Here is a 21,599-nt window from a genome sequence, read left to right on the forward strand (position 1 = left end):
TCCTTCCTTCATTTGTTCATGTAATAATTTATCATTACAGGGGTGCCTGGATGGCTCAGTCGGTTAAGCGTCTGACTTCGGCTCAGGTCACTATCTCACAGTTCGTGAGTTCGAGCCTTGCATTGGGCTCCGTGCTGACAGCTCAGAGCCTGGAGCCTCCTTCGATTCTATGTCTCCCTCTTTCTCTGCCCCTCCCCTGCTCATCTGTCTCTGTCTCTCAAAAATGAATAAACATTAAAAAAAAATTTTTTTAAATAATTTATCACTACAGTGTTTCTGAACATTGTGATGATTCAGAACTCAAAGCAGATTATCTCCTTTACTGGGAGGAACAAGCCACAGCAAGACAACCACATTTGGTAAATAGCTTTGGCCTGAATTACTCATTCAGTATCTATTTGTTATCACCTACTATGTGCCAGGCCGTGGTCCACTGCTGAAGATAAAGTGTGGGTAAGACAGTCATTGTTCATTTCTCTATGGAAATTATCATGAAATCAATCAAAACAAATTCTTGAACACTTAGTATATTCAGCTCCACTTTGAGGAAAACAAAATGAAGACAGGGTCCCTGTCTTCTGCAGGCAGTTACAACATAGTATCGAATAAAACTTAGTAAAACACTAAAATATGTGGTTCAGGTACAAATACCTTAGTAGACAGGAGAGGTAGGAGCCTAAAGAGAGCTGGCTAGTTAGGCAGGATTTCTGAGGAGTTATATCTAAAGATGGGTAGGATGGGTAGGGCAACAGCCATAAGGAATGTGGACTTCAGCCTGAAAACAGACTGACAGACTTTCTGAAAATCTCCCACATAACATATCAGAAAAGCAGAGGGGTCCCTGCCTGCAATGTTAGGCCCTTCCAGACCCTGTGGTTTGCTCTCCTCAGACAAGCTATCCCGCTCAGTTGCTGCCCCAGTTCCAGGCTTACGTTAGAATGTTCTAGAATTACACTTCTACGTTTGTGCACACCAGATCAGCCTTCAGCTGCTATGATCAACCTCATTCACTTATATTCGCCTGTTCTTTTGCTTTCCTTAGTCCTTGAATTAATTCTCGAATAGAATCCAATTAGAAGTGGCCCCTCTTGGGGCACCTGGGTGGCTAAGCAGGTTGAGCACCCGACTATTGATTTCAGCGCAGGTCATGATCCCAGGGTCACAGGATCAAGTCCTGCCTCGGGCTCCGATTCTCTTCCCTTCCCTTGCTCACTCTCGCTCTAAGATTTAAAAAAAAAAAAAAAAGTAACCTTCTTCAACATTTTAGCGCTAATTCTAATTTCTGTGCAAACGCAAACCAATTCTAACCATGCATTTAAAATACGCAGTTTCTCTATTACAGTTCAGTGGAAATTCCCCTCTCCAAATTGATTCTATGAATGACTGTTATATAAACCTCACCACTGCATGGTGAAGCAAGGATTCCGACTTAACAGCGGACCCACGTTTAGAGGGAGTCGTCCTTCCGTTCCTGCTTTTGCCTCATTGGTAGACTGGCTACGAGAAGCGCAAAAGAGGATGCCTTCATCCGAGAGCCCTCGGTTTTCCAGGGGAGGGCCGCAAGGTACCACTGGGTGTGTCTGGAGAGGCCGCTAGGGAAGGCGGGTGGCGAGCGTCGGAGCAGGAGGGGATCTGGGAGGGGCCTTCCCTCTGGCGGCGCAGTAACAACCCAGCACTGCCGGAGGACTCTGCATGCTTCTGGGGACGGCGCCAGGCCCACCTCCCGCAACTCGCGCCCTGGAACGCAGACAGGCACCAGGTCTTTCACCCGCGAAAGCCGCAGAGGTGCCCCGCGCGGGAAATTTCAAGGGGCTCGGAAGCCACGCCCACCCCAGAACCGGAAGCTTTGCAATTAGCGCCACCAGCAGGCAGGGGATTTAGAAGGGACGGGGCCGCAAGCAGAAACTGCAATTCCCAGAATGCAGCGCAGGGTTTCCGGTTTCCGGCGAGAGGACCGGAGTGTGTTTACACCGGCGGCTCTGCGGCCGGGTTCCTTCCGCGGGACGGGTGAGGGCTCTGGGCCCCGGGTCGCGCGGGCTCGACATGTGTCCATTAGTTAGCTGGTTCCGTGGGAATGGTGGGGTCGTCACCTAAGAGATAGTGCTCCTGCCCCACCATTAGCTGTTTGTAACCTTGGGCCGGTGACTTCACCTTTCTGAGTCACGGTTCCCTTGTCTTTAATGTTTAGTTGGTAATGCCTGCCTCAAGGAACAGTTGTGAGGATAAAATGATATGGTATATAAAAAGACCTATTTATTTCCTTCCTTCTTATAAACCTGGAGATCGGTACCTTGAGGATGCCTTGGGGTCTGCTGTGCAGCTTCAAAGCCACACGGCCTTTTTTTTTTTTTTTAGCTTCCCTACTAGAGGCCTCTTTGGAAGCAATAATGATTATAACGAGGGCTTGCCTTGGAGGATTCTTCCACCCTCAGAGTTTCTGATTCATTTTCTGGGGACCCACATCTGCCAAGCGTTGGGACAATAAAGGCAAAAATTCTAGTCTTTGCTATCAGGGGCCTTCAGGAACGCGTTGGGGACTGGGGTTTGACAAGTATATAGATATTTGTAACCCTTTGCCCTGAGGGTATGTGGGAACAACAGAGGAAGGAGAGAGGGGACAGAGAAGGTTGTATTTGAGTTGATCTTGGTAGTTTGCTAAGAGGCCAGAGGGAGGAGGAGGAATTATACATGCAGAGTTAGCAGATGAACAGAGATATAAAGTGGGAGACGTTTGTTAAGACTGGAGGCTTCCTGGGGGTGGACTTAAGTGCTGGGGAGGTTAGGGCAGGGCAGGGCTCTGTTGGGGAGGAAGGCTGGCAGAGGGAACAGAAAGAATGTTGTCATAAAACAAAACAAAACATAAAACAAAACAAATGTTGTCATAAGCCAGGCTGTGGAGTTATAGACTTATTCACAGAAGTGGTTTGGAGTCGTTGGAGGAGTCCTAAGCAGAGGAATGTTTTGATAAGATCTGTGTTTTAAAGTGATGATTAACTATGGAGAACAAACAGATGGTTACCAGAACAGAGGTGGGTGGGGGGGATGGGTGAAATAGTGATGGAGATTGAGTACATTTGGCATGATGAGCACTGAGTAATGTACACAATTATTGAGTCACTAGACTGTACACCTGAAAATAATATAACACTGTTTGTTAGCTCTACTGAATTGAAAAAAAATAGTGATGAGTTGGGTGGCAGCATGGATATTTGATAGGAAGAGAGGCAAGAGGCAGGGGCTTGTTATAAAGCTATGGCAGTTCAAGCAAGAGTTGATGAAGAAAATTGGAAATAAGGAGTGTACGTAAGGGAGGGGGTTGGATGATCTCATTTGAACCTCACGACATTCCATTTTTATGTCCACTTTAAAGATAAAGAAACCGAGGCCTAGCGAGCTGAAGTTTTTTTGCTGTTTATCGTAGGATGGGCATAGAAAGGACCCCAGATTCTAGTTCTGGCTTCCTGATGTTGCACCCTGTGTTTTTCCAACAGTGTCACAATGAATTATCTTTCATTCAGCCCCTTGGTGGGGTGGGGGTGGCGTAGGGTGGCAGTCTGCCCTTTAACCACTAAGGCTCTGTTCCTTTACAGGGAGAAAGAGAGAGCGCGAAAGAGAGAGGATGTCTCTCTCAGATTGGCATCTGGCGGTGAAGCTGGCCGACCAGCCACTTGCCCCAAAGTCTGTTCTTCAGTTGCCGGAGTCAGAGCTGGGTGAATACTCACTGGGGGGCTATAGTATTTCATTTCTGAAGCAACTCATAGCTGGAAAACTCCAGGAGTCTGTTCCAGACCCTGAGCTGATTGGTGAGTCTCTGAAACGGGTTGGGCTGCTGCTCTGCTCTCTTTCGGGGGAGGATACTTCGGGAATTACAAGGGTAAATTAAGAGTTTGGGATTTGTTGCCTCATAATGTTAATGGTCCAGGGAAGTTAATGGTAGTTGGGTGAATAGAAACACAAACCATGAAATAAAACTATTGGTTGCCATTTCAGTTGCGCATTATACTGAGTTCCTTTATCACAGAGCTCCTTAACCATGACATTGTTAAATTCTTTCCCTGAAAGAGCAAGAATTTGGGGTATGCTAGGGAAGGAGCAGCTTGTTGGGGGAGGCCCCTAGTATATGGCATTTGAGATGGGTTTTAAAGGATAATTAGAAGGATTTGTGTTTTTGCTTGCTTGGTTGGTTAGAGGGAAGGCAGTAAATAAAGGAAAGGAAGATGGTAAGGGTATTCTAGGTGGAGGAAGAGGGAATTTAAATATAATGTTAAATGATATCATAAACGTAATTTATAATAGCTGAGGTGTCCAACTGGCAAAAAGTATGTTCTTAGTCATAAAAACACTGGGTTCATCCTTTTTTGTTGTTGCATTTTCCCATTCATTTAAATATCAGTCAGCATGATGTTAAGCTCTGGAGCCTACCTGCGCATAGATGCTGTATTTTATGAGTTTGTACTTGCTAATAATTTGTTACTAAAATGTATTTATTAATAAAGAGTACTTTTTAAAGCACGTATCCTTCTCCAGCTGTCCGATCAAGATAAGTTTCTTAGGGGCAGAAACTATCTACACTGTTTTGAAGAATATAATATAAATGGACAGTTCTCTTTTTAGATCTGATCTACTGTGGTCGGAAACTTAAAGATGACCAGACCCTTGACTTCTACGGCATCCAACCTGGGTCCACAGTCCATGTTCTGCGCAAGTCCTGGCCCGAGCCTGATCAGAAACCAGGTGAGTAAGGGCCCTTAGACAAGCAGAGTTTCTGTAATGTCTACACCGAAAGGGTCTGTGTGCTCTTGAGGCCTGGCCTGGGTGGAACAAAGAAGTGAGTTACTGAGATAGTGATGGAGGATATCTATTATTACATAGTGGATTAGTCCCATTGGTAATAGAGTGCAGTTTTGATTTTTTTTTTTTTTTAATGTTTCTTTATTTTCGAGAGAGAGAGAGACAGAGCACGAGCAGGGGAGGGGCAGAGAGAGAGGGAGACAGAATCCAAAGCAGGGTCCAGACTCGGAGCTGTCAGCACAGAGCCCGACACGGGGCTCAAACCCACGGATTGGGAGATCATGACCTGAGCCGAAGTCAGACGCTTAACTGACTGAGCCGCCCAGGCGCCCCAATAGAGTACAGTTTTGATCTACTTGCTGCCAACACCACTAACAGAAGGGGACTTGTTTCTCTCCATTTTAAGTTCATTACCCATTGTATTCTAGTGGGGGTAGGGAGCGTGTGTCTCTTTAAACTTGTTTAGATTAATGGTTTATTTCTCAGTGAACTTTGGATCTCTTTGTTGTTGCTGTTCTTACTAGGAAAAAGCTGAAACTCCCTGTGCTCTCCTAATGCTGTAGCAAATCTTCCCACAAGTGGCCCTGGACAGCTCACTTCTGCTGTACTGGTAGTTTATTTTCCTGAAGCTTGAAAATATTTGAACAGTACTAAAGTAGCTCTTGGAGAACACTCACAAAACCTCGAATGCCCTTTTGATTTATTAATAAAAGGTGCTGCTTGGCATTCATAATTTCAGTTTTACATCTGTGTTTTAAAAGTGTCCCCAGGGATAAAGCTAAGCTATGTAAAAGAGGTTTGTTAAACTGCCCATCTGACATATTTTTGAAATGTTCATGACTGCTGTGATTGGTTATCAGTCTGAAATATTCCCTCTTTTCAATTCTAAACATCAAGGACAAAAAGATCTCTTGGCCACTGACGGGAGGTGAGAAAGAGAAAGGCAGTCTCTGACATTCAAGGGTTGGCCTGGCCCTTGGCTAGGCCTTGACACATGAACAATTTCAACAGATCGCCAACACCTGTAAGGCCACTCACTCTGAGACTATAATGGATCAAGACAAAAATAAGATCCCTCCCATTTCTGAACAGAGACAAAGCCCTGAGCATTGTTCACAACACAGAAGTGACCAAATATCCCTCCATCCTGGCTATTATGAGCGGCTGTTGCTTCTTTACCAGTTACAGCGTTGGCCTCGCTCTAGTTTTCTTTCCTCTAGCTAAGGATTATTAGCTATCCAATCATAAAATCACCCCCACTTCCTGACAGCGTTCAATCCAGAACAAAACCCTACTTCTTGAAACCGCCCCCCCCATCCCCGATCCCCCAGCCGAATCCCAAATCCTATAAATCTTCTGTAACATCATCGTATGGCGATACCCCCAATTCTCGTGGTGTGCATCCTTCCCTTTGTACAGAGCAGTGAGCCCAACTTGGTCCACTGCAGGTGTGCCCCTCTCGTCTTTGGCTGGAGGGCACTGACAGAAGGAAAGTAACATTTGTTGCTTCTTCAAGCCAGATTGTTTCTCTTTGATATCCCATTTAATCATTAGACCTGCAGGCCAGGTAACAGCATTAGCATTTGATAGATGAAGAAAAGGAAAGTTAGAAAAGGTATTTATTCAAGGTCACCTACTTAGAAAATTAATGCAAGAGCTGGGATGTGAATCAGGTTTTCCTGGCTCTAGAGCCCACATTCTTTCCACTGGGCTGGCTGCTTCCCACTTCCAAAGAGTGAGGTAGAGATTAGCTCAGAGATGTTACAGAGACAACCACAGCTCTTAGCTGATGACTGGATTCAGATATTAAGAGTCCTTTTCCTCCTCCCTTTGGCCTGGAGTTTTATCTTTGAAACACGTGCATGTTTTATTGTGGGGTGAAAATAAACTTAGATCTGAAAAGAAACGGTTTCGCGGTGGCATTTTGGATATTTTATTTTTGAGTGCTCTTATAAAAGGAAGCACATTTCTGGGTCTCCCACTAGATTAGCGCCTGTAGGAGGAGAACCTGTCAGTCCCTCCCTTCCCACCTGGATCCCTTTGATGGTTCTCTGTGGCAGGTTACGGATCTCTTCAGGATCTTACGTAGCCTGCTGTTTGAGCAGGGACGTGTACCGTGAGCCCTGGCTACAAAAAAAAAAATGACTTGGGATTCCATCAAAGCACCTCATTCTTTTATTCTCCCATGATTTTGCACACAGTCTCACTGAAGCTTAGAATACCTTCTCCTAGAAAACATCTGCTTTACCAATTAAAACTAAGCCAACGGCTAAACTTTCCCATATATACAAATCATAGTGTCCAAAGGTCAGGAAGGAGCTTTGAGTCCCAGTGAAACGCTTGCTGTTGGGCGTAGGTGATAACAAGGTTAAGGGGTACAGTGTTTTTTCTTGGTTCATATATATATATATATATATATATGTATATTTTAAGATTAAAAATAATATAGAAGCCTAAAAGAAAATATGACAGAGAAAACAATTAGCCTTGATCCTGCCACCCTCCCTAAGTTCTCTTCTCCCCTTTGTCCCCTTCCAGCCTTGGACCACGTGCACAATGACACATTTTACGGAGTTTTACTAGAGAACATATGTACAACTTCGTGTTCTATTTCTTTCGCTTAACATATTGTGTCAGCGTTGCTCCATATTGTTCAGATGGCTTTTGGTTCTTATTTTAAATCGCTGTCTAAAAGTCTACAGAGTTGGCTATACATTCCCCCTTTTCAAATGTAACAAGTCTAGAACTCCCGCAGTGGGATATCGATCGGAGCGGTCTCTTTCAGGTGCTGAGATCCGCCACTGCCACCTGAACTTGAATTTGTTTGCCTTGTGTACTGGAGCTGCTCCAAAGAGGGTGTGGTTCTCCCATCTGTGGTGGCATCAGTGGGTTTTTCTGAATGGGCACTCATGTTCTTTGTGGGGTGCTGAGGGAGCACGCTGGATGATGCTCTGCATCTGCCGCAGGGACAGGGCCGGGTTGTAGGTAACTGAGTGTCTTGTCCCCAGAGCCTGTGGACAGAGTGGCTGCCCTGAGGGAGTTCCGGGTGCTGCACACTGCCCTGCACAGCAGCTCCTCCTACAGGGAGGCGGTGAGTGTGTGCCGAGGCCCCTTGCCCCAGACTCTTGCCAGGATGGCAGGAGAGGGTGTGAACGCTGGTGAGTGGTGTCGAGTGGGAGCTGGAAGCCTGTTGCCATGGCTACTAAGAGTTCCTTGGGGAGTTTTTGTCGTGTCTGTGGGTCTCAGTAGAGCCCTGTCATCCCCCAAACAGGCTCTCTCAGCTGGGTCTTGTTGATTTCCTCTCGTGAGAATGATACTACCTCTCCTGATAGTGGATTGGCCTCACAGAATGAATATAGTTACAGCCAATGGATCCACATGCTGTTTCTGCCGGGCGTCATTCTTTGACTTTTGCTGAACTGCCTGCCCACTGCTCCTTACCTGGATTTCCTCACTGGGCAAATGTGCTGATGTCTTTCTGTAGGAGAGTTGATAAGCAGAGTTAATAGAGCTGCAAACTTCCCGACATATATGCATATGAAATGATAATTTTACAGAGATTGAAAAGGGCTTTTGGGACCTAGAAGAACGTTTGCCATTGGGCTTACAGAGAGAGCTTTTATTTTGGAAGCATTAGAACTACAGATGAGGGACAGGACTAGAGATTGAAGGTTTACCGTGGTCTTGCTTTCTTTAAAAATGGTTTGTTTCCCCTCCAGTAAGCTACAATCTTAGAGAAAAAAGTTCATGTGTTTCCTGGGGCTATTGTTCCACTGTGGTGATGTGCATGCAAGCACACAGAGGGAGGAAGCACTTCAGCAGCGTGCAGGTGCTTGCTGAGTGGATTGAGCTGGTTGAGTGCTCAGCGCCCCTGCCCCCACCCCCATTTCTCCTGCAGGTCTTTAAGATGCTCAGCAATAAGGAATCTCTGGATCAGATCATTGTGGCCACCCCAGGTCTCAGCAGTGACCCCATTGCCCTCGGTAAGTGCAGGACTGAGCCTGAGGAAACAGGAGTTGTTGGAGAAGGAGAAACAGGGAGAGGCAATTACCATCTTGTGAAGAACCACTAGTCTTGTTGGGGCGAGGGATAACCAAGATGTGTTACATACATCCAGCCCTCCAAGAGCGGTCAGTGCTGCTGAGAAATCATGGCCTAGCTAACATCATAAATGAGATGGTAGGTTGCCAGATGGGGGCAGCATTTTGCCCCCAGGAGGGAAGACTTCCTACACACTTTGGTGGCCAAGGGAGGAACCCAGACATATGGGGAAGAGAGGCTGATGTGTCGGTATGCAGCATGTGACCTAAGTGCAGAGGGAGGTGATGAGTGGGGAACACGGTGGAGAACACTTGGGTTGTGCTTCTTGGTGTTTTGTTTCCTCCCCTTCTCATGAGAGCTGCTCTGTGGTCCTGTGTCCCTGTTGAACTGGTTGCTCTGAGGCCTAAAGCCTCTTCATACCCTCCTAGACTAGGAAGAGTCTCTGAGGTGAGCCCTGTTCTCCTTCAGGTGTTCTCCAGGACAAGGACCTCTTCTCTGTCTTCGCTGATCCCAGCATGCTTGATACGTAAGTCTACCCATCTTATTAAAGGGTACCCTGTGTCTCCTCATGGTTGGGCCAGAAACCTAATCGTCACCCCAGATTCTGCTCTTAGAGCCCAACCCCATCTCTCCCAAAGTCTACCTGTTAAGTATGTCAGCAGGTGAGAAAGAGCAGGGGCTCCCAGTAGACCGACCAAGCCCAGGGACAGGACACGTGGAGATGCGGAGTTGAAGCAGGGTTCTGAGGGAGGTGGCTTTGCAGCCGGGCTCAGTTCAGTGCTTATTCGGTAGACATTGGAGAGCCTTTAAAATATATATATATATATGTAAAAATATATATAAATGTAAATATATATATAAAAGTATATATATATGTGTGTGTATATATATATATATATATACACACACACACATATATATATACTTTTTTTTTCTGAGAGAGGAGAGAGTGAGAGAGCAAACACACACATGCACAAGCAGGGGAGGGGCAAAGAGAGAGGGAGGCAGAGGATCCAAAGCGGGCCCCATGCCGACAGTAGAGAGCCTGATGCAGGGCTTGAACTCACGATCCACGAGATCATGACCTGAGCCGAAGTCGGATGCTTAACCAACGGAGCCACCCAGGTGCCCTGAGCCTTTAAAATATTTTAAGATGGGGAAAGATGCAGGAGCATTGATCCCTAGAATTTTAGAACTAGAAGGGACAGTACAGGTTATAGACCTTATTTTGCAAGTGAAGAAAACAGCTCCACCCTGGGAAGAGAAGGCACCTGACAGAGGTCATCCAGGAAAGTAGTGATGGAGATGAGACTAGAGAGAGACCCCTGAGCCGCCTTGGCTGTGCATGTCCTATCATGCCTTGCCAGAGGGGAAGGTAAAGCATTGGCAGTGGACCCTAGGACTGGCGGCCTTGCCATTGCTGCTGAGGGCAGGGCAGGAGAACAGAGCCAACCGATGGGAGGTGCCAAGGAATTTAAAGTCAGGCAAGGGAATGCAGCTGTTTTGAGGGGCACCCAGAACTGCTGGCATGCTGAAGGGTCTCTTTCCTTCTTAGTCACCCTTGTGTTTCTTCCTGCCTCTGTCCCAGGTTGGTGCCTGCTCACCCAGCCCTGGTCAATGCCATCGTCCTGGTTCTGCACTCGGTGGCGGGTAGCACCCCACTGCCAGGAGCTGACTCCTCTTCGAGGAGCATGCCCTCCAGCTCGTACCGGGACATGCCAGGTAGGCCCCAGAAAGCGTAACGTAGGCCCCCTCGGGAGCCGGCAGTGGCCCAGGGATTTGCTTTACTCAGCAGCTATGTATAGCGCTGGCAGAGGGCGTTCCTCGGGAACTCTCGGTTTGAGTCAGGGAGTGCATCTGTCCTGTAATTTTCCAAGGGGAGAGATGAAAATGTGAATTTGGAGAGTATCTGAACTGAGATTCTGGAGCTACGCCTGTGCCTTTCTGTTCTTCCTCCCGAAATCTGTTCTCCCTCCTCCAGGTGGCTTCCTGTTTGAAGGGCTCTCTGACGATGAGGACGACTTTCACCCAGTAAGTGGCCTGGCTGCTTGCCATTTAGAGGAGATGGTGCCAGGGATGCGCCTCTCCCTGGGACTTGGCACACCCAAGCCGGGGGGTGGTCTTAACCCCTCTGGTGGCCAATCTATGTCATACTATTCCTTTCTGAACCTGGCAGCTTGGGGAGGCTCCTTCTGTTCCTGCCGCGGGGGCGGGGTTCATCTGGGAATGTCTCAGTGCCACTTCCCTGATCCTGGGCACCTCCCTTCTCCAGACCTCCAGGTCCACGCCTTCTAGCAGCACACCCAGCTCCCGCCCAGCCTCCCTGGGGTACAGTGGAGCTGCTGGCCCCCGGCCCATTACCCAGAGCGAGCTGGCCACTGCCCTGGCCCTGGCCAGCACTCCGGAGAGCAGCTCTCACACGCCGACTCCTGGCACCCAGGTATGAAGATGGGGGCCGGGCCCCCAGGGGAGAAGCTCCCCAGCAGTACAGTGGGTTTACCTTTGCTGACCCTGGTGCTACATCTGGTTTGAACTGAAGTCTTCCTGGAACCCTGGTGGGGTTCTCACTGCAGCCCGGTCACCCTCTCCCTGACTTGCCTTTAGGGCTTAGCATCCGGGGTGCAGTACAGTCCAGAATTCCTCCCCTCATCGTTCAGAACCTCCCCTCGCGTAGTGTGCCCTTCCTCATCCTTGACAGGTCTCAGCCGTCACCGGCTTAAGCATTCCTGGTAATGGTCACTCTAGCTGCCAAGGCCATCTCTCCCAATGCTGCGGTCCTAGGCTAGGTCAGAGGCTCAGTTCCATTTCCCTGGGCAGAAGAGGATGGAATCTTTTCTGGCCTCAGCGAGCTTTTAGGCACCCCTGTGTGGTTGTCCCACGTAGGTGTCTATTGGGAGGCAGTAGTTGGGTACCCCAGGGACCCACGATGGGGTGCCGTGACGGTCTCATGTATGTACTGGAAGATAGAGGTGTCTCTGAGGGTGGCACTAACCACTGATTTGTCTCTAGGGCCATTCCTCAGGGACCTCACCAATGTCTTCTGGTGTCCAGTCAGGGACACCCATCACCAACGATCTCTTCAGCCAAGCCCTACAGCACGCTCTGCAGGCCTCTGGGCAGCCCAGCCTTCAGGTCAGTTTTCCCCACTCCGGTATCCATGCGGCTGCCTGGTTACTTTGAATATGGAGCTTCTTTCTGCTCTCTAGAGGGCCTTCTTCGCTCTAGGAACAGCTGGTGCCTGGCAGTGTGACAGGAGAGGATGCTCCCAGCAAGGGCAGTTTTCCCTGTGGCTTCCCCTCCTGCACCCTGTGGCCCTGGCCTGACTCCACTGACTGTGTGGCTGGGACACTTAATGGCCGTTTTAGTCAAAGAGTCATTCATTCATCCCGTGAGCATTGACTGAGTGTTGAGTACTGAAATACCGGATCTGGGTCCAGCTCCTGGGGCAGAGGTGAGCCATCATCATCTCTGCTGTGGAGGGGTACCAGGAGATTGAAACGGGAGCAGTAGAGCGAGAAGCCCGGCCCAGGCTTCAAGTGAGGGCCTGGGTCAGGCAGAACTTTTCTGAGGAAGGAGCGTTTGAACTGATTATCAAAGAATTGGTTAGAGGTTAGCCAGACAGGAAAGGGGTATTTGGGAGGATGGTGTCCAGGTAGAGGCAGCCACCTGTTGGAGCAAATGTGTGGAGGTACATGTGACATCCCCGAGCCTGCAAGGCCAGAAGGCAGTGTCCTCATGGAGAAGATCCTCAGACGGAGCCAGAGAACAGGGGAGCAGGACCCTGAGTGTGACAGCCCTGAGTGTTTGAGGAAGGAGACCAGACTTGATCCTGTAGTCACCAGGGAGCCAAGGAAGGTTTCAGCAGGGAATGACACCATGGCTGCTCTGCTTCATGGAAAGGTCACTCGAGCAACTAAGTGGAAGACCGTAGGAGCCAACATTTTATTGCATGTCTCTGTGCATGAGCTGTCTGCTTCACTCTGTTTCCTTTGCTTTGTTTCCTTCACTCTGTTTCCAAACACTTTGTTTCCTTTGTTTCCTTCACTCTGTTTCCACTCTGTTTCCTGAGCCTGGGGGTGAATGTCATTTCTGGAATTGGTCCAGGGTCATATAGCCATCAAGTGGGAAAGACAGGGTTCAAGCTCCCGTGGTTTCCTCTAAACCTGTGTGGTCCCAGTGGACAGTGAGGGGAATAGGAGCAGGGTCCGTGGACAGCTTGTCTTTTCCATTCCTTCATCTTCCCCAGCTAGATGCCTGTTCACTCTGCTCTCCAGCTCGAGCTTTCACTGGCTCCACCTGACCAACCAAGTTGGTTTGTGTGGTTTTTGAAAGACCCTCCACACCTCACTGCCTGCCCATCTCTCTGAATTTGCATTTCATCCCCACTGCCTTCTTCCCACGAGTGAGCACATTGTCTTCCCTAAGTTGTGCACTTCCTCCTGCATGAAGTAGAGATATTGATAAAGCTTTGAAAGTACTAAAAGAAAATGTGGGGGGCGCCTGGGTGGTTCAGTCGGTTGAGCATCCGTCTTTGGCTCAGGTCATGATCTCACAGCTCGTGAGTTCAAGCCCTGCGTTGGGCTCTGTGCTGACAGCTCAGAGCCTGGAGCCTGCTTCGGATTCTGTGTCTCCCTCTCTCTCTGCCCCTCCCCTGCTCATGCTCTGTCTCTCCCTCTCTCTCTCTGTCAAAAATAAACATTAAAAAAACTTAAAAAAAAAAAAAGATTTAAAAAAAAAGAAAGAAAGAAAATGTGGGTTAATTTCTTTAAACCCTTATAGTGGAGAGGGCCTTTTGTAGCTGAGAGTCAAAATCCAGGAGCCATTACATAAAGAGTAATACATTCTGAGTTTGTAAAAGTGAAGATTTCTGCATAGGAAACCACACCAAACCAGAAGCAAAGACCAAAGGCCAAGAACAAACAGGGAAAAAGTCTGTAACACATACCAGGCAAAACTTCCCTGGTGTGTAGAATTCTAGTAATTTAGGACCAACAACTCCATAGAAAAATGGGCAAAGGACAGGAACAGGCTCTTCGTGGAAAGGAAGTGCTGATTAATGCCATGATTCCTTCCAGCCCCTTTTCTTGGAATTTCTCCTGGAGTTATGTGTGTGCATGTAGAAAACGACATTTGTACAGAGGCCGTCACCTTGGCATCGTTTGTAGTGGCGAAGGGTTGGGAACAGCTCAGTTATGGTACATTTCAAGACACGTATGAGTTGGAATATTGTACAGTTATTAAAAAGCTCTCTGGTGGCAAAGAGAGATCATCAGGCTACGTTAATTATGTTGGAAAAAAGGCAGGTGCTGAGAGTAGAACAGGGTCTAAGAAAAGAGTAGCTACGGGAATATATATTTGTATTTTCTCAAAGATAAGTAAAATAGGTTCTCTGGGGTGGGTATGGGAGTGGATAGAGGGAAACTTTTCACTATGCATCACACTCAAAAACAAAACTAATTTAAAAATGTACCCCCTCCCCCCATCTGTGTGTATGTGTCTGTCTGTCTATACATAGAGCAGGAGAAAGAAAGTAATTTAATTTTTTAAAATTTAGATAGTGAGTAATCTGTGCCTTCTTTTTTGATCCTTATGTTAAATTTTTCCTTTTTTAATTGGGAAAACTTCTCGTTTGTTCTCTAAACTCTCAAGGCCCTCTGGTAGTCTTCCTAGAAGCCCTGTGTTCTGTGGAACTTCACATCAGCGACTTTGCCTTAGGAACCGACCTTCGTCCCTCCCCCTGAGAGAGCAGACCCCGGCAAGTCTACTGAGGATCCCAGCTAATGGCTTCCGCTTGTCCTGTCTTTCTGCAGAGCCAGTGGCAGCCCCAGCTGCAGCAGCTGCGCGACATGGGCATCCAGGACGATGAGCTGAGCCTGCGGGCCCTGCAGGCCACTGGCGGCGACATCCAAGCAGCCCTGGAGCTCATCTTTGCCGGAGGAGCCCCGTGAACTCCTGCTCCTCCTGACCCCCCAGCAAACTGCCAAGGCGGCTGCCCGTGGGAGGCACTCCTGAAGGTGCCCCATCTCTCCTCTCCCCAATACATCTGATGGTCGACCTTCCGCCTTGTCCATTGCTTGGCCGTTCTGGCTGATCTGAGCTGGTGGAGGCAATGGGGCAAGCGTGGTGTGTGGGTCTTGGCGCCGTGGGATCAGGGATTGTGGCCTGCCCCTGCTTCTGAGCCCTGGGTGGAGAATTTTAGACCCACATCACGGGATGCTGTGTGATGCCCACATTCTCTTTTTTGGAGAAGTTTCCAGTGATAGCCCCAGGACCTTTGGTACGTTGGGGTGTGGCAGCCTCAGGACATACCCAAGGCTGGAGCAGAGCCGCCACCCAGTGTCCAGGGTGGCTGCTGTGTGGCGGCTGTGGCCAGAAGAGGCCTGCGCTTCTGAGATGACCCCAGTCTGAGGAGTGGCCAGGTGTCCTTTTACTGTGAGCGGGTAGGGCAGCTCGCCTTCCCACAGGCTCCCACGAGATTCCGTATTCCTCCCCTGGCCTCCTCTCGCCAGGGAGTCTTTGATGCCTATTCTGTAACCACGCCAGACTCTGGGCCTCAGAGCTGTGCCAGGAGGCAGGGCCCTCTTCTCTGTCCTCAAGGCGTAAATACAAGAGCAGTTAAATAACAATACTAAACAACAACACCAACACGAACAGGGCTCAGCTTTCATCTTGAAGAGAGGGCACCAACCCCCAAGCTGCCGCTCCATCTGCCCGAGCTCTCGTTCCCCTTGGCACAGTGTTTCCTACTGCGTCGCAGACACGTCCAAGTTGAGTGAGTGGGTTTCGTGTGCTTTGAATACTTTGTCAGGAAAAGATCCTTCCCCTCAGATGGTGTTTCAGTGGAAAGGAGCTCAGGTCTGCGCCTGCCCTGTGCCTTAGGCAGACGTCCTGCCCACAGCATCCACCGTCCTGGTCATTCAACCTCTGCTTGTCACTTCCTGGGACAAGAGGTCTGCCACTGAAAGGACTGCCTCTTCTGTCCTTTGGTCCCATCTGTGCCCCGAGGGAGCACACAGACAAGCCTGCTGCCCTGTCTGCTCTGTTAGCGTGGCTTTAGTTAGGGAGAGGGGTGACAATTCACTTGCCCCTTTGGCCTGTGCTGGTTTTGGTGCCTCGCACATCCTGTTCTCCATGAATGACTTCCTTGTCAGTGATGCTCTTAAGAGGAGGCGCTCAGGAGGACCCCCTGTTCTAGATATGGCCTGAGTAGCATAGTGTTCTGTCCCTCCTCCAGAAACTGTGAAGTCTTGCCACATTTCCCTCTCCATCCTAGAATTAATGTTGAGAGGTGTTTGCATTTGCTGCAAAGGCTTGGAACTTACCAGGCTTCTTGGTGCTGGGCCTCTTTTGGGCCTCAGTGGTCTACCTGGAGCCCAGCTGCCTCCTTGTGGGTGGGAACAAAGACCAAGAAGGAAGCTCTCTGTCTTTTCACCCAATGTCTCTGGCTTGTCCGTGGTAGAAACAGAGGTCATTTCCAGCCACATGGGACCACTTGCTGACACAGCCCTTCTCCCCATGACACTGCGTGCCTAGAGCTAGTTTCCATTCTGTGGCCACTCATACCCTGCCCCTGGGGACTGCCATCACAAGCACTGGGGCTCAACTCTCCCACACCATCATGCTGGGGGACATTTGAGTAACCCTGCCCTGTCCCTGGAACTGACCCCCCAAATACCAGTTGCACTGTTTCCAAGAATTGAACCGTTTCCACGATTTCCCCTTCCCTTCTTTGTCAGCTGTTTCCTCCGAGGTCTTGGCAAGTTGGCTTTACTTCCTGTGGCCATGTTTTAAATAATATATGTTGAGTCTGATAAGCGCCCGCACAGAGCCTGGGGCTTTCCACGGGCCAAGGACTCCTTCCTCACCATTGTTCCCTTTACTCTCCCAAAAAACATTCGTTCAGCCTCTGCTCTGTGCCAGGTAAACCTGATGGGGTCCTTGCTGTCACAGAGCCACATCATTGGGAAGACAGAAAAACAGATGTTTACACTAAAGCCTGATGACAGGCAGACGAGGCAGGTCCCCATAGAAAGGGGAGAAAGGGTCCCCATAGAAAGGGTTAGGGTGGGGGTGTGTGAGTGAGGGAGAGCTTCTTGGAGAGAGTGGTGTCTGACTTGAGAGCTGAGGGGGAGGAGGAGTTGGGCAGGAAAGTGTACGTGCTGAGAGGGCCAGAAGCAGGGAGAATACAGCTCCTGTAGCCCTGTGTGGCAGGGTGGATTTTTGAGGTAGGCAGAGGCTGGATCCTTTTAAGCCGTGTATAAAGAGTTTGGACTTCCGTTAAGAACACTGGGAGTCACAGGAGATTTTGAGTCCAGGGAGAGTGAGGTTTGCATTGTAGATAGGTCACTGGCTGCTGTGTGTGAACAGGTGGAGAGTGGGGCAGGCTTGAGGCAGGGAGGCCAGTGAGGAAGCTGTGATCCACTAAGCACTGACCGTGGGCTCACCTGGCAGTCTGGCCGTGTGGAAGGGGGGTGGGTGGAGAGCCATTTGAGGACTTAGCATTCACATGGCCTCTTGGGAAAGGTGAGCGTTACTTAATTAGCCCCGGTTTTCGGGTGAGGACACAGGGGCTTGAGAGGTGAGGTCATCCGTCCACAATCGCAGTTAGGCATTGGACAAGTTGGCCTCAGGAACTCAGGTCTGTCTTGCTCCAAAGCTGGTGCACTTCTCACTGCTGCTCCTGGCTGGTGGGTGCAGAGGGGTGGGAGGCGGTGCAGGGGCTGACCAGGTGGAGGAGCTCGGGCTTTATCCTAAAGGCAGAGAGCACCCTTTGGATGGCTTTAGGCAGGCCAGTTGGGGGGTGGGGGGGGGGTGAGGGGCGGGGACCAAATTCGCGTGAGGTAACCTGACAGCTGTGTGGAGGCTGGATTTGTGGGAAGTGAGATTGGCAGTGGGAGACCAGCTCGGCGGCTCGGCGGCTTGCTGCCTGCAGATGGGACGCACGCACGTGGGGACTAGAGCCGCAGCAGGGGGGCTGGGTGGAGGGGAGGGATGTGAGATGTGAAAGACAGACTAGATGTGGGGACGAGGGAGACGGAGAAGGTGGTGGGGCGTGAGTGGGTAGATGGTGGTGCGGCCAGAATAAGAGATCGGGGGTTGGCTTTGGAATGCAGGGCCAGTTTGGGACACGTTGGGCTCACGGTGCCATGGGACAGCCAGGTGGGGGTGTCTTGTAGAACAGTGGGTGTTTCTTAAGTTGGAGATAATGATCAGGGAGTCTTGGGCTGACGACTCTGCTTGTGTCCTGTGAGAAGGGAATTCAACTCTTCAGGGATGGGTAGCAGCCAAGGGACACCCACTAAGGAGTTAGACTTTATAGGGATGGTGACTGGTGACCATGGAACACAGAAGGGGGCGGTCTCCGCCGCTTCTGGGAAGGTGAGACCATGAGTCATCAAAGCTGCCGGAATGGAACTGGACAAAGAGGGCACGGTCAGTTTTGTGAGCTCTGTGGAGAGACCTTAGCAGCCCAGGGCTGACCTTGGACTTGCTGACTTGAGCCATGGTGACCTTGCGGAAACGTTATAGTGGAACCAGAAAACAGTGGCAGGGGTTGAGGCCTGAATAGGTGGGGGCAGCAGAGGCAGGGAGGGCAGAGAACTCTGGAGAACCTTGCCTGCAGGAGGGTAGCTGGAGGGGAGATAGTTGGCAGTTGGAAGGGAGATGGGACTGAGAGTGAGCTTTTGCAGTTCAGCAGAGGTGAAGTTGGAATTGATCACGAGAACTTTTCTAGGAAGCTAAGGGAAAAAAAAGGAAAAGACCCCAAAATAGAATATGTAAATATGCAGAGATGGGTGAGTTTTCTGAGCAGATCCCTTCTCCTGATATAACTCAAATTTGGCTGGGCTGGCATGGGCTGGGCTGGCACAGCTTGCTGGGCACATGGGCCCCGGTTCTGCTCCTCGCCTCAGCCCCATCTGGCCTGGGCCCCAGACCAAGCTCTCAGAGCCCTACCCTGAGCTGGCCTCTTGTCACTTCTGCCACGGGCCATGGCATTGAACGTTTGGTGAGAACGTTGGGGGGTTATTTAGGCCTCCGTGTGCCTACCCAGCCTCCCCGAGCCCCCCGTGGGCCTGGGTGGGGGTTAGGTCGGCTTGGCTCTGCCCCTGTGTCCCTGGGCCCGCCCTGTCTGGCTCCTTCAGGCTCTGCAGTTGCCGGTGACAGCATTCAGCTCCCTGTATGCTTGCAATGCCTTGTGCAGAGACCCAGGCACTGCCCTGCTGTACCTTGGCAAAGTGGCTGACAGCAGTGCAGTAGGGCAGTACTCGTCTATTAACCCTGTCTGTGCCAGTCATTGAGCTGGGTACACGCATATGCCATCTCGGCTGAACCTCCTAACAACCCAGAGAGGTAGATACTACCCCATTTACTGATGAGGGCTTCCTCGTGTAACAGGATGTGGCTGTGCTGGGAAACTGGCCCTTTCTAGGACTGGGGTGGGATTGTATCAGCACGATTCCGTCAGTGTGCACACGTGGGGCCTGGCTGCCAGACCTGGAAGCCACTCAGAGGCACATCCCTCCACGAAGCGGCAGCTTGGGTCTTCGAGGGGAATCAATCTTCTGAGTCAGACGGGCTGAGAGTTAGGTCTTCTCCACAGACAGCCTAACCTCTTGGAGCCTCGCTCGTGTCCTGTTTGACATTTCCTCTCAGTTTGTAGAGATAGATATTGACAGGGTATAAAGCAGAGATGGAAGGGCACTCAGAGCTGGACTGGTGAGTGTTCTAGATGACTGATGGAGGCAGGGACAACCCTAACAAGAGGGACAGGAATGGGGACAACCTGAGGTCCTGTGGTGGGGACTAGAAAACCAATTGTTCTCATGAAGGATGGGTTCTCATTCCCCCCCCCCCTAAGCCCAGATTCAGACTCAGTCTTCCTCAACCAGTGTTCCAGAAGGCCACTGCTGATGGGTGGGAATTGGCCCAAGGATGGCCCTGGGCTAAGATCGATAGGATTTAGCAGCCTGGTATCTCAGCCCCATGAGGCAGTGCCTTTGGGGGGCTGTAGTCAGGAGGGAAATCAGTCTTCCAACTCTTTACTACTCAGCCTCTCCTCTAAATGTTGTGTTCTGATCTGCCACCAGGGTGCTATTTTTGAAGATGGACACAGGGGTGCCCGGGTGGCTCAGTCAGGAGAATGTGCAACTCTTTTTTTTTTTTTTAATTAAAAAAAAAAAGTTTTTGTTTATGTTTATTTATTTGAGAGAGAGAGAGAGCGTGCAAACATGAGTGGGGGAGGGGCAGAGAGGGGGACACAGAATCCGAAGCAGGCTCCAGGCTCTGAGCTGTCAGCACAGAGCCTGATGCAGGGCCTGAAGCCATGAACTGTAAGATCATTACCTGAGCTGAAGTCAGACGCTTAACTGACTGAGCCACCCAGGCGCCCCAAGAGAGCATGCAACTCCTGATCTTGGGGTTGTGAGTTCAAGCCCTACATTGGGCGTAGAGCTTACTTTAAAAAAAAAAAAAAAAAAAAAAAAAGTAAATGAAGGAGATGGACACAAACCGAGCTGCCCAGCACCTAAGAGCTTCTCTGTAGAAGTTTGTCAAATGCCTGACGGCTAACGTCCTAGGAATCAACAAGGATCACAGAGAACAAGCAAAGCCCCTGAGGGACCTAGTTGGAATTGGGGTTATTTGCCGTGAAAAAAAGAGTAGATTTAGAAGGGCATGACCTCTGCTGAAATTCCCTATTGAAATCCCCTGGCTGTATCCCAGGAAGAGAGATTAGACGTGGTCTGTGTGGCCTCAGAGGACAGATTTAGGACCACTGGGCAGGAGTCTTCTCCCAGGGGAGATGGCTTAATGAGAGCTGAGTAAGATGCCCTGGAAGTGAGCTCATCATCACTGGGGGTATGTAAGAGGCTGCATGACTGCCATCTAGGCTGCTGTGAGGGGCTCCCAGGTTGGACTGATTGACCTCCGAGAGTCAAGAATTGGGATTCTTAGATCATTGTATCTACAAAAGAACGTGAACTGTTTGTGGGAGATCACATGTCTGCATGTCTTTCTTTTCATGCAGGTGGCCCCAGCAGGCTCGGGTGACACATCAGAGCTGGGAGGGCCTGGGACACCTGTCCTGCAGAGATAATTTTAAAAGCATATCTGTTTCAATCTACAAACAAGGAAACGCAGAAAGAATGAGAAAGTTTGGTGTGTCTCTGGTCTAGATTGGAGATAGACCAGAAGGATAGTTTCTCTTTGTCATTTTGTAAACAAAGAAATGGAGGCCTGGGCTAGGGCAGGGCCTTACTTGGGTCACTGGCCATGCTGGGACCTGCTCTGACCTCAGCCACATCTAGTCAGGAGACTTTTTTAGGCAGGATGGGTTCCACATGACTCCCACGAGATTCTGCTGTGCCACAGGCCTTGGGCACTGAGAATAGAGGCTCAAAGATGGGGGTGGGGGTGTGGTGGGGTGGAGGGAGGAGTTTGTCTCCAGAAAGGCTTGGGAGTCTGTATCTACCCACAGCCTATGCTAAGACTCCCCTCTGTTCCAAAGTGGCCACCAGGTGGCACTCCTGCCCCACAAGCCCAGGGCCTGGCGTGTCGAGTTTGGGGGATAAGACACTGGGTTGCCCCTGCAAGCCATGGGAGGCCCTGACATGTTTTTAGGTGAGCTGAGTGTCCTGATGGAAGGAGAAAAGGGCTAGCTCTTATCTGCCAGTCTCCTGTCCATCACTGAATAGCCCCCTGTGGATTTTTGCTTTTGTCTCTCCCCTTGGCAAGCCAGACCCCAATCTTAACAATTTAGGGTAGGACCG

At 49.9% G+C, this 21,599-nt stretch overlaps 1 protein-coding gene across 2 annotated transcripts; it reads left to right on the top strand.

Annotated features, from left to right (window-relative positions):
• The first annotated feature begins 1,919 nt into the window (after nt 1-1,919).
• UBL7 (ubiquitin like 7) lies at nt 1,920-14,891 on the top strand. 2 transcript variants are annotated; one of them, XM_030317713.1, is made up of 11 exons: nt 1,920-2,007; nt 3,591-3,803; nt 4,603-4,734; nt 7,800-7,882; nt 8,690-8,774; nt 9,301-9,358; nt 10,421-10,554; nt 10,814-10,863; nt 11,105-11,272; nt 11,842-11,964; nt 14,643-14,891. In XM_030317713.1, exons 1-11 carry the CDS (start codon nt 1,920-1,922, stop codon nt 14,778-14,780), a joined length of 1,272 nt encoding a protein of 423 aa, XP_030173573.1. In that variant the 3' UTR covers nt 14,781-14,891. The 2 variants fall into 2 exon arrangements, with proteins under 2 accessions (XP_030173573.1, XP_030173574.1); XM_030317714.1 differs by having other exon boundaries at nt 1,933-2,007; nt 4,615-4,734.
• The last annotated feature ends 6,708 nt before the right edge of the window (nt 14,892-21,599 follow it).

The sequence above is a fragment of the Lynx canadensis genome, chromosome B3 (assembly GCF_007474595.2).
Source record: "Lynx canadensis isolate LIC74 chromosome B3, mLynCan4.pri.v2, whole genome shotgun sequence".
Classification (NCBI taxonomy): Eukaryota; Metazoa; Chordata; class Mammalia; order Carnivora; family Felidae; genus Lynx; species Lynx canadensis.